The sequence below is a fragment of the Anguilla anguilla genome, chromosome 5, assembly GCF_013347855.1.
Source record: "Anguilla anguilla isolate fAngAng1 chromosome 5, fAngAng1.pri, whole genome shotgun sequence".
Taxonomy (NCBI): Eukaryota; Metazoa; Chordata; class Actinopteri; order Anguilliformes; family Anguillidae; genus Anguilla; species Anguilla anguilla.
In genome coordinates this window covers 26,781,644-26,794,846 of record NC_049205.1, presented here as the reverse complement: position 1 = coordinate 26,794,846, position 13,203 = coordinate 26,781,644, and the positions used below count along the sequence as shown (strand labels likewise).

The following is a 13,203-nucleotide window of genomic DNA, read 5'->3' as shown; positions in this document are numbered from 1 at the left end:
ACGCCGCCTTGATGGTTGATGTGAAACACTGTTGAAGTGTTGTCCGATCTCACCAGCACATGTTTTCCCATGAGGAGATAGATAGTCCCAGTCTGGTAGTATGGGCTACTGTGTTCACAGTGTGGCGGACTGCCATCTGGCGTGTGGGTGCGCAGATAAGCCAGTCGTCCAAGTATGGCAGAATCTTTAGACCTCGCACTCTGAGAGGAGAGAGAGCCGCCCCCATGCAACCTGTGAACACTCTGGGGGCTAAGGAAAGGCTGAACGGGAGAATGGCAAACTGGTAAGCGTGGCCTTTGAAGGCAAAGCGCATTAGTTTCCTGTGCTCTGTCAGGATAGGGATGTGGAAGTACGCATCCTTCAGGTCTACTGCGGTGAACCACTCTCCTGCGGCTGCGGGATGAAGAACGTCCGTGGCCCGCAACATATGGAAGGGATATCTCTTGAGGAACTTGTTGAGATCCCTTAAATCAAGAACAGGACGGAAACTGCTATCCTTTTTTGGAACTAGAAAATATCTGGAATAAAATCCACTGTGCTGTTCTGAGGGTGTTACCCTTGTTACAGCACCTTTTTGCAGGAGCGACTCTATCTCCTGTTCGAGGACTTTGGCCTGGGCTGGGTCTGAGACAACTGTGGTCTTGACCCCAGAGAAAGCGGGGGGGCCGGTGACCGAACTGCAGCTTGTAACTCCTTGAAATTGTGGATCGAACTCATGGGTCGTCCGTCTGGGATTCCCAATAAAGCATGTGCTGTTGCTGGAAGTGCCCGGTCACCAACCCCTGTGTTTCAGGGGTTTGTGCCTAGCTTCCCTGGCTTCTTGCGGGGGGGCGACGAGCGCCGGCTGACGGCCGGGGAAAGTATGGGGATGGTCCCATGTTTGTATAACACCGTTCAGCAGTTGCTGTGTGGTCGTGGGAAAACCGAGCGGTGAACTGTGCCCTGGTCTTGGTTTCCTCTGAACTTCTCTCAAGTGCCTGTTGGGCAGCTGGACCAAAGATCTGGCCAGGCACCACTGGGAGGTCGCGAAGCGTTCTCTTTGCCTGTTCTGGTAGAGCTGACTGGGCCAATCATACCTGGCATCGGGTCACCGTAAGCAGCGACATCAGTTCCCTTGTAATGAGGGCAAATGCCTGTAATGCAACGTCATAGGTTTATGACGTCATAACGTCTGGTTTAGACCAGACTCCATTTCAGACTCCTGAATGGTTTGTGCCTGGGCCAGCAACACCCAAGAAAGGGAATTTCCCATCCAGGCCATTCTGGCTGCTGTGTCATAGGAGCGAGTGAGAAGGTCATCTGTCATGTGGCACCGGGGCCGGGGACAGTGTGCCTCTGCACGGAGGGCTTTGTCAGGAGGGATAGCCAGTGCTGCTATGTTTGGGTCGACAGCGGGCATCTTTTCCAACCCATAGGCAGCTGCATCTTTCATAGAGGCAAGGATGCGCCTGTCACTGGTGTGGTGCTTCAGGGAACCACGCGGGTCTGCCCAGCACCGCTGAAGTTCGGTACGGTAATCCTGCGAGGTGGGCATAGAAAATGGTGGCACCAGCGTGACACGGCAGAAAAATCTGTTGGAGTCAGTGATTGCAACCTGGGGGTCATCACTACTCATCTTAGCCAACTCCGCTCGTAATATAGCTCTTAAAGAGACAGAATGTTCATCGCCCTCTTCAGTCGCAGAGCAGGACTCCGCATTGGAGCCCTGGTTAGATTCCCTATCAGTCCGTGATACAGACTCACTAGGGGGGCTGTCGTGATAGAACTGTGAACAAGAAGCCGTAGTGGACAGTTCATCCTGCTCACGGAGTTCCGCTGCACCAGCTCCAGCAGACACAGCCGGAGTAGGGCTGGTCTGATGAGCTGGGTTAGAAAGTCCCTGTAGGAGTTCTTGCATTGCTGCCGTCTGGGCAGCAAGTGATTTAATCTGGCAGTATAAATCTAGTAGATTTTCTGCTGCGTTTGGTATTAGCACCCCCTTCAGAGGCCATGCTGCGGCGTTTCAGGGATTGCTGGGGCCCCATCATGAATTGTTACAGATGGGGGCAAGCGAGAGGAGACCTCTGCCAATCTAGCCTCTCTTAGCTCAATGGACATAGTACGGCAATTCACGCAAGCCTCATCAGTAAGAGCCTCTTTAAGATGATCGCTGCCGAGACAGTCAGCGCAAGCATCGTGACCATCCCCAAGGAACATTGGGGAGTTGTACTGAACACATGTGGGAAGCATGTAAGGAAGTGTAATTATAGCTGATATAGGAATATGCTGTCAAAAGAAGCGGGTAGCACTCTCTTGAGCTAGTTTAATAATTAGCTAAACACCGGGGAGGTCACTGGCGTAGCTATTATGCGAGCCGGAAAATAAAATCTAGTCCTCACAGTGGGAAAAACGCAGTAGTGAGCTAGCAAGTGATTGATAAAGTTCAGTCCTGGTAGAGTGAAACCACTCCTGGGGCTTACATTCGATATAACCAGCAGTTAATGCCGCGAGAAACACAGCAACTGTAATAACCAGTGGCAGTGAAACAGACACGCTTCCCTTAATTCAGTCGACAAAGACACTAGCCCACACCGCGGAAAACGCTGAGTTTGGTTTAGTGAAAAGTTCTGCCTTGGTAGAGCGAGAACACTCACGGGGCTGAAGCCGGTACTAAGATAGCAAAAAACCGGAGGATGCTAGTTAGAATACTGCGTATATGTCGAAAAACAGACAGCTACAGTAACGAATAACGTTATCCAAAAATTGGAAAAACGATGTAGGCTACTTACCGAGGCCGGAGTTAGCGAACTAACTCACCAAGGTAATGTGGGAAGCGGTCAACAAACTGTTTCAGCCACAGCCTTTAGAGGACAGAAAACCGAAGCTCTAACTTAGCAGTCGCAAAAAAAAAAGGCGAAATTCTTGATATCTTGCTAATTAGCGAGAAGTAAAAAGAGTCTGCGTGGGGTTGCACGGTTATATAGGGGGCGTGATGCCACCACGCAGAGGTCATGGCCATGACTTTGTTGGTATACGATGTCTCGATGCGAATGCAACAGAAGTATCATTCGGAATTAGAGCACCGGCCTGGCGGTCGAGGAATGAAATGAAAATATATGTTTATAGTATGTGTAGCATTATTCCTTAGATTGTTTTTATTTGTTTTATCTTTTAATATTTTATACATTCTTACTATAAAAAAATAGTTTTAATATAAATACTGAAGGGCCGTCTGGGTAGTCTAGAAGTATAAGCACTCGCCTACCACCGCAGAGACTCAGGTTCAATCCCCGGCTTCAAACTTCAAACTTTCGGCTTGGTCAGACGTTCCTACGAACACAATTGGCAGTGTTCGCAGATGGGAAGCCGGTGAGGGTATGAGTCTTGACTGTTGCATTAGCGACTCCTGCTGGTTGGTTGGGGCGCCTGTTCCGCAGGGAGGGGATCTGGGGGAGATAGCTTGAACCTCCGCATGCGTTACGCTCTCCCAGTGAAACTCCTCGCTGTCACGTGAAAAGAAGCGGCTGGCGACTCCACATGTATCAGAGGAGGCATGTGGTAGTCTACACCCTCCCCAGACCGACAGAGGATAGCGCATCGACCAGGACTGTGATACACACGGGGAATTGGTATAATGACTAAATTGGGGAGAAAATGGTAGAAAATGGCATATATATATATATATATATATATATATATATATATATATATATATATATAAATGCTGAGAATTTGTAAGAAAATCTGAATTTTTCAGAAATTCAGCTCACCTTAGTAATTCATATCATTGATATCATGATATCAAAAATGCACCAAAATTGCAGATTGCCCTCTATATTGAAACTACAACAACGGTCGCGTTTCTGGCTACAGAAAGCCGTTGTAATTTCAATATGGCAATTTGTGAGCAACTTCCTTTTTTAAAGCACATACCAGCTTCAAAATCCACAGTTGAGATATCAATGGGTGAAATTTATCTCGTAGAACAAAACATGAAACTCTCTTCGGCTTACGTTAGCTCAGACTTTATTTTCTGCAGAAAACAAAATCCGTATGGGAAAAAATTATTGGAAATCTGACGAGGGACCCCATGACTCAAAAATGTGAACTTACTTCCAGATTTTAGGACTACAAACTGAAACAAGAGTATTGTTTTTTCGGCTATCGGCATGTTTAGTTTTTTGTTAGCCTACATTTTTAATCTCTGTTCATTTCCTCTCTAACTCCTATCCTGTGGTGGCTGTCTTATTGCTCTCCTGCGCAGAGCATTATTTATTGCATTTTTAAAAATTTGCTTGAATTTGTGGCTGTTGTATGTGTTTGTGTGTATTGCATCCTTATGAATTACATTGACAGATTGGTGCATGTTCGTGAATTGTGAATGCTGTATGCCGTGCTGTCTGAATGGACTTTTTTATTATTTGGGCCAAGTTAATTATTTTCTCTTAAGGAACGTACTTCTGGGATGGACTTATGAATTGAATTGTGCTATACTTATTTGTGTTTTTGTGATTTTGTGAATTTGTGTTCCCTTAAGCCTTGAATTTATTTTGACTTAAAAGAAACTGTTCAGAAAACTTAAAACTCTTTTTTAAATAGTGTAATCTTAAAGTTTTCATATTTAGTACGTGGTTGGAAATCCTTTGCATTCAATGACTGCCTGAAGTCTGCGATCCATAGTTGTGACCAGACGCTGGGTATATTCCCTGATGATGCTCTGCCTGGCATCATCAGGGAAGAAGAATACCAAAGAAGAATGCGAACCATGCAAAAAAACAAAACAAATATACCAGCACACTGCTTATTAGCTCTCAATCGTGATACATTTTTTTTATATGCTGTGAAAGACAACGTTTTTACCAGCCTATGTCTGGTAAAGTTGATCATGTGAATACACCTGTATAAAACAACAAGTGTGATTAATCTGCATGCATGTATCATTTCACAAAAAAGGACTTCAGATTGACATTTTAATCCTGCTGAAATAAATAGATTCATGAGTTAGATTGCTATAGAAATATCAGTTCCTCAAATATTATAAAATGAACAAGTGAGCAATATTACATCTAGTATGTTTTAATGTACATGAAGCATCTTCAGAGAATATCATTCATTCATTATACATCATGAATTCAGCTTATTTCTCAACACAATTGTACAATATATTCAGTACAGGTTAATGCTCAGCTCATCTGCCCATATGACTTTGTTCCAGAATGCTACAGATTTTAGTGTACTTTTTATCTCTAACTTGGACATTCTGTTATTGAGGCTTACCATTGGTTTGTACCTTATGGTTAACCCTCTGAGGTTATGCTTTTGTAGTCTTCTCTCTATGGTATTCTGCCTACATTCTTGAGAGTATTCATAGTCTGTTCAGCCATTGAAAATAGGTTTTTGTTCACAGTTGAAGGGATTCGGTTTACCAGGTTGTTTGCTACTTCTGAGCTCACCAGCGTGTTCTTTCTTCTTAACAATGTACCGATCACAGCTGGTCAAGATTCAACTGAGCAGCCTATTGCCCAATTAATAAAATGGTGGAACTATGTATAAAAAGTGCTGTAATTCCTACACAGATGTGGATATGGATGAGAAACGCCCTCAAATTAAAGCTGACAGTTTGCACTTTAACCTCATTCATTGTTTCATTTCAAATCCAATGTGCTGGAGTACCGAGCCAAAACAACAAAAATTGTATCAATGTCCAAACACTTTCAGACTGCATTGTATATTTATATCAAAAACAGTACAACATTTAAAGAGAAACATTTATGAAATTACAATTAAAGTAAATTTTCCTCAAAAGGATCTTACATGCCTTTATGTCTGCTCCTTGTGACAGGTTCCAGAGTTGGCTGGTTTCTGGCTGCTGAGTCTTCTATTGCAGTTCCCTTTAGTTCTGTTCCAGCTCTTCAATGAAGCCATTCTCGTCCAGCCCTTGGAGAGAGGGATTCATATAGTCCTGGGTTTGTTTATACTAACACAGGTGAGCGTGTCATTTTTCTCACTAGCTTTAACTCTGTGATAAATTATTTACAAAATATATCCAAACCATATATAGGTAAAGCCTGTCAACAGCAATCGCAATCCCATCATTTGAACAAACTGCAAATATTTCTTAATTAGGTGCTTTTCATGTTTAGAGGGATTATTTACCCTGTTAAGCCATATGTCTGAAATATTTTTGCAATCCACAACGAAACAAATTCCCATGTTGATGCATTGTGCTTATTGAGCTATATTGCACATAATTACATGAATTAACAGGTAACAATTAGGTTCATCAATAGGTTCCTAATTAGGTTGTTGAACACGTATTTAATTTCTTTCATAATTTTTACTTAAAATTATTAACAATGCAGGTTTGACTCAGTATCTTTGACTTCTTCATTATCTTCCAGATGGTTAGTTTGTCAGGTCAAGTGTCCACACTTCACTACTTAGGAGCCTATTTATTCACCTCATTCTTTAAAATGAAGTTTTACCAGTTTTTATGCATTTGTTTGCAATATAACACAATAAGAAATGTGGCTTAAGAGGGTAAATTATCCCTCCAAACCTGAAAAGCACCAAATTAAGAAAAATAATAGCTTGTTAAAATACTGGGATTGTGACTGGTTGGAACGAAAGCATACACAGGGGAGCCCTAGGACCAAGTTTGGGGACCCCTGATTTAAGTTATCGAGTGGCTAAAGTATCAATTCCCCTTGTTCTCTGGGCCTTAATTGGCAATTGATTGAAAGGAAATCACAAAGATCCACAGGCACAGACAATGCAGTCCCTTGAAAATTTAATTTGACACCCCTGCTCATGGGAGTGCTGGCCATGCATCTAAACAGAAAAATCTAATTTCAGTATACGCTCATTGGGTTAATACAAAACACGCTAAGAAGCTCAGATTGATTGGAACAATTAAGTGATGAATTGATTAATCATATGATTTTATTGAACTGTTGTTCTCAATGAGCATCTTATTAATACATTAGTTTAAGCCGGCAGAACTACTCAAAAGAATACTGTTGACACAGGACAGAGCAATAAGTGGAGGGTGAAATAGCCCATAATTTAGGAGAAATATATTAAAGGAAAATCGACACTTTGGAAAAATGATCAGGATCTAAAATGTTTTGAGCAATTAATAACCATCTCAGAATTCCAGTGATGTTTTTTGATCAATTACATCAGTTTATTAGCTTGATTGTTGTAACCATAATAATTTTCCAAAAAGACCTGGGTCAAATGCAGATACTAATCAAATCATTTTCATTTCAAATATTTGTTATGTGTATTTCAGTTTGTTATGTGTATTTGTTCTGTATAATTACTTCAAATACTTTTGCAATCATATTTCAAATTATATTTTATTTATTTCAATTGGATGAAATAAGACAGTTTCTCTAAATTAGCCATTAACTTCCCCCTTTTCTGAGCTCAATCATACAGAAACGTTATGCAAAGTGGCGGTCACACAAACACGTCTTTGCTAGTTTCAGACTGATGCAGTTGTCATTGTCCCGTCCAGCGGCCACGTTGTTTAAATAGCAGATTAACTTGCGCCCATGTGGGCGGGTTGGTGTTAAGATGAGGTGTGGTCAGGTGCATTGTTGGTGTATGGCTATTTTGATGCACCTGAAAGCATTTGCACTAAGACCAAGAAGAACGTGATCTGAAGACATAGCGCAGTTGATTCATTCTTATTCTAAGTTACATAGGTGGTTGCACAATGGCACAATGCATGTACACCCTTCTGTGTGTTACACACAGGGGCATGCACAAACATGCATTCAATTTTAAATATTACAATGTGAAAGATTATTAGTGTATATAAAAAAATACACTAATAAAAAAATACAACAGATGTAATGGTTAGTTGGAATATTGATCCAGATTAGGTAAATGCAGTAATGACAAATAAAATTGGCTAATTATTTGATCAACTCTTGTTAAACCAGAGTTTGTACCAGATCATTACAAGACCTTGAAAGCTAAACAAAACATCACTTGTTGAACTTTTTTGTTGTTAATATTTGTGCATTTGCTCATTGGTTTGCTCAGCCACATGAATTACCTGATTGGAGAACAGTGGCAGGAAATACCTGTCACTCAACAATCCTGACAAGTTGTAACAAAGATATGTCAACTCCTGGCTGATTAGCTGGAAATGAATGTCTGCTCAAATACCTTCCCCATTGCTGTGAATTTAAGTCACAGCTGTGCTGCATTTAAAAAAAATTTTTTTAGGAGTGGGTAATTTCTGTGTCCTGTCCCCTAAATTCAATTGGAGGCATATCCCAACCTACTGTAAGTTTGCCATACATACAGTTACCTATATTGGCCAACTATGGCATTCTTGTAATCTTCCAGGGAACCCACCCTGGAGGATTGGCTGTTAGGGGACAATGGCTATCCATTGAAGACATGGATGATTGCACCTTGTATAATTCCTGCAACAGTGCATGAATTGTCATTCAATCAAAAACTGACAAAACCACGCATAGTAATAGAGAGGACATTTGAAGTGCTGAAACTGCTCTTCAGAAGTTTGGATGAGTCAGGTGGAACGTTACAAAGATTAATTTAAATTTGACCTTTTTTACACTATTTTTAAAATCACATTTTTAAAATTACAGTAACTAGGTTTCATACTTTAAGAAATTGGAGCCATGCTAATTTCACTCCATAAAAAAAAAGATTTTAAATAGCTTTGGTGGAACCCTGTTGCCATATATTGTCTGCTCCCATGCTTTAACCTTGTACATGTGTTGGTCTGTTTCATCAGCAATAAAGTTTTCTTTTTTTTCTTTTTGCAGCCTTGCTAGATTCACCATTATATTAGCAATCTGCTATGGTGCAGAAGGAATATGGACCAAGTCACTGTAATGTATTTTGAAGGCCGTGAAATTCAGTTTGCGGGCGCTGCCATGTTGTACAAATTGGACCCAGAGACTGCGCAGTAGGCGAAGGGGGTACTCTTATATGGGCATGAACTTGGGTCTTCCACAGCGTGAGATACAGTGCCTTGAAAGTGACACAAACTGTCCCTGTTCGTCTACAAAATATTACACTCTTGTCCAAATAACACAATAACCTAACTAATCGGCACATGGGGAGACATTAGATGAAGAAAAAAAACACCAATTGCGACTGCATTGTTACCATTGACTTGCATTGAAACTGGTAGTTGAAACACCTATGCTAGAGTCAACTGAACTGACGCGAATGAGCAACGTCTCTTCACAAAATCAGGAAGTGAGTTTCGAAAACGCTTGGTGCCTACACTGGTGGCTTTAAAGGGAATTGGAGATGACACTGGTTTATCATATGTTAAGCCCAAGACACACCTGTTATTAAGTGACAAAGCTCCACCCATTTGAACCTTGCGCCTTACTTTGCACTAAAATTATCTGTTGTTAAACTAGCAAAAGTACATTTGGGCACTTTCTAAATGCACTTGTGCCTTGCACTTTAGACCATGTGCCAAGTTTGTTAAAATAGAACCCTCTATGTGTATTGATCATCTGACTCAAACACCAGTCTTGAAAATCTGCAACTTTGTGGGCTCCACCCTCTGTCATTGGGGGGAATAACAAGTCTGATAATTGAGTAAACCTGAGGTTAATCAGGCAATCAGTACATCTACATAAAGGGCCTGCTTAAGTGCACCAGTGTGGAGCATTTGCAGTGTTGTTGGAATGCCATGCTTTTTTTGACCTGTACTTGCCCTGCCATGATTTTGCACTTTACAAAATCTTCAAAGTCATGACACAGCAATAAGATGCTGAAAGCCTGAAGAGACTAATGATCCTAATGTGCAAATACCCTGTGGATATACCTAAGCTGGTTAACATGACAGTTCAGTGTCCCTGTGGATATACCCAAGATGGTAAACATTGATAAAAGAGCATAACTGTCGGGATGCGTGCGTGGGGTTAGGACCCAAATGCGGAGGGGGAAAAACTCAAACTCCAAAAGGGTAGGACAAAAGACTTTACTTAACAAAAGGGAACACAAGGGAACAAAAGGCCTCGCAGGGCAACTCTTCAAACATAAAGGAGAACTTCAAAAATACAAAACACAGAAAATCCAAAAGCGCGTGGAAACAGAACACGGCAGGAACACATAGGGCAGGAACGTGATCAGAGGCATGACACAACCAACAAGGATCCAGCACCTGAGTCCAGGAGACGGGAACTTAAATAGACAGACACTGACGAGACACAGGAGGGCACCATGAACAATCAGGCCACGGAAAGGGAAGGGAAAACGAGACAGCCAGAAAACAATGATTAGACAATTGAAAACGATCATACAATTAAACAGGGGGGAGCAGGACACAAAACAGAAGTGCCGCCATCTGGCGGCCCAACAAGGGAAACACAGACAGGAAAATGACAGGGTGTGACAGAACCATGACAATAACATGGGAATTACTATAAAATACAACCGTTCAAGTTTGACATGAAACAAGTATATTTTTTGCATAAGGCCCCACTGAAGGTAAATCAATAACAGTAATGAGCATTGACATGGGTAATAGCGATGGGTATGAGTATAGTTGTTAGTCACAATGCTGGGGACCAGAGATAAGTATCTGGAATTAAGAGTTGCAGGGTGAGATCAGGCACAATAATTTCACATTTTCATAGTTGCAACCTTATCATAGTTAATGCTTCATCTTTGTAGCCAGAATTGATAATTAAACTATTTCTAAATACCAGTCCCCATACAATAATTTTATTTGTACATGTATTTTCTCCATAAATAATGGAAAGAAATGCATTTCAATGGCCATGAAATATTTGTGGACGGAGTGTAGCACAGTGGGTAAGGAACTGGGCTTGTAACTGAAAGCTTGCAGGTTCGATTCCCGGGTAGGACACTGCCGTTGTACCCTTGAGCAAGGTACTTAACTGAAATTGCTTCAGTATATATTCAGCTGTATAAATGGATACAATGTAAAAATGCTATGTAAAAGTTGTGTAAGTCGCTCTGGATAAGAGCGTCTGCTAAATGCCTGTAATTTTTTTAAATTTAATTTGAAATGATTGTTTGACCCCTGTCTGGTTCCAAACAGTGATTTAATTCTGTTGATAAGGTTAATTCTGTTCATAAATTTCATCTGACCGGTTCAACTTATATAGATAAAGAAAAATGTATTGTTTTCTGTTTTGAAAATGTGTGTACCTTTTTGTTTGGTTTTATTTATTTTTCTGCTCTCTAATGCATGCATTGTCTTGTTCCCCCAGGCTCTTTCTGGGTTTGTGGCACTTCGTGCAATGGTCAGACATACCGAGAACCACTTCCACCTCAGACAATTTGATGGACTCCAGGAGTTAAGACTTGATCAGTAGTCACTGCTTCATTTCAGTTGGAAAAGGATGTCAGCATGCTCTGGCACTTCTGGAATTTTGGTTTTCCATGCTCTGGTTTTGCAACCTCAATCAAATTTTCTCCCACCTGCATAAATAGCATTTTCTCAACATTCTTTCATATTCACTCTGCTTGTCCTTAATGCTAATTTGTAAAATTTATTGTGTTTTTAAGCTGTGGTTTGAAAATGCATTATATTGCTATTTTGGCTTTATTTGTATGATGTTACATTAAAGCACTTTAATACCTCTTTCCTGCATGCACACCTTGCTTCTCTTGTTCACTTTGAGCTGCAGAACCTTGTAATTTAGAGATTAAACACTGCATATGTTGTCAAACAGATATACAGTTTCCAGCACACTTCACTTTTAAACACCATACACCTTTGTATTAAGACTTTGTACTTTTGACACCTTATGAAAAATTTTGTACTGAGATGGATGAATTAAATGTACTACAAGCAAATGTTGCTGTCAACTTATCTATACATTTTAAGCAATTTAAGTGTGAACCCTAATGAAATGCTTCCCCTTGTGTCAATAAATAGTAGTTACTTTTGACTGGGTGCATCTGCATGTCCAGTTGACATCATTAGGGACTATAAAAAAAACTTGTTAGTACAAGTTTCCTTCTCCCAGTACTACACTGCAGAACCTTAAAAATCTGTTAAATCGCCTAATTACCACAAGGGAAGCTTTCATGTGTTAATGTCTATGTGTGTCATGGTGCGGTGGAGGGTTAGGACCCAAATGCAGAGGGGAAAAACTCAAACTCCAAAAAAAGGTAAGAACAAAAGACTTTACTAAACAAAAGGGAACACAAGGGGAACAAAAGGCCTCGCAGGGCAACTCTTCAAAATAAAGGAAAACTTCTGAAACATAGAACAAAGAAAATCCAAAAAGCATGTGGAAACAGAACAGGGCAGGAACACACAGGGCAGGAACATGATCAGAAACACAACCACACAACCAACAAACCAACAAGGATCCAGCACTGAGTTCAGGAGACGGGAAACTTAAATACAGACACTGACGAGACACAGGAGGGCACCATGAACAATCAGGCCACAGAGAGGGAAGGGAAAACGAGACAACCAGCAAACAATAATTGGATAATAGAAAACAATAATACAATTAAGCAGGACACAAAACAGAAGTGCCGCCATCTGGCGGCCCAACAAGGAAACACAGACAGGAAAATGACAGGGTGTGACAGAACCATGACAATAACATGGGAATTACTATAAAATACAACCGTTCAAGTTTGACATGAAACAAGTATATTTTTTGCATAAGGCCCCTCTAACACACTGAAGGTAAATCAATAACAGTAATGAGCATTGACATGGGTAATAGCGATGGGTATGAGTATAGTTGTTAGTCACAATGCTGGGGACCAGAGATAAGTATCTGGAATTAAGAGTTGCAGGGTGAGATCAGGCACAATAATTTGTTGCAAATTTTGGAGAATCTCCACAATCTCTATCTCAATCAAATGAAACTATATCAGTCCTAGTTGGCAGCCGTGTTAGTCGTGTTGTGGCTTGAGTGTGTCTCTGTAACAAGTTCTTTGGTCAACACAGACTGAAGAGGTAAGATGCAAAAAGGTTTATCGATTAAACTGTTTTTTGTAGTTGGGTGGAAACACAGAGGCTACGGTTACACTAGTCTTTTCATGCGACTTCTGGAATCGGAATTTGAACATCCGATCACACCAGGCCACATTTGAGTTGCGTCCACATTTGACAGTTAAATGCGAGCTCTTGTGATCAGATCTCAGTTCGGATTTCATTATCCCACGCAATATGTAAAAAAAAAAAAAAAAACAGAAAAGACGGTATTCGTGAGATCGTGT

At 40.9% G+C, this 13,203-nt stretch overlaps 1 protein-coding gene across 1 annotated transcript in view; it reads left to right on the top strand.

Moving 5' to 3' along the window:
* Positions 1-11,814, top strand: part of tmem17 (transmembrane protein 17) — a 98,493-nt gene extending 86,679 nt beyond the window's left edge. Inside the window, exons 4-5 of the mRNA XM_035418823.1 lie at positions 5,822-5,965; positions 11,226-11,814. Of these exons, the coding sequence (XP_035274714.1) occupies positions 5,822-5,965; positions 11,226-11,330 (249 nt within the window). The 3' untranslated portion in view covers positions 11,331-11,814. The remainder of the gene's footprint in view (positions 1-5,821; positions 5,966-11,225) is intronic.
* Positions 11,815-13,203: the final 1,389 nt, after the last annotated feature.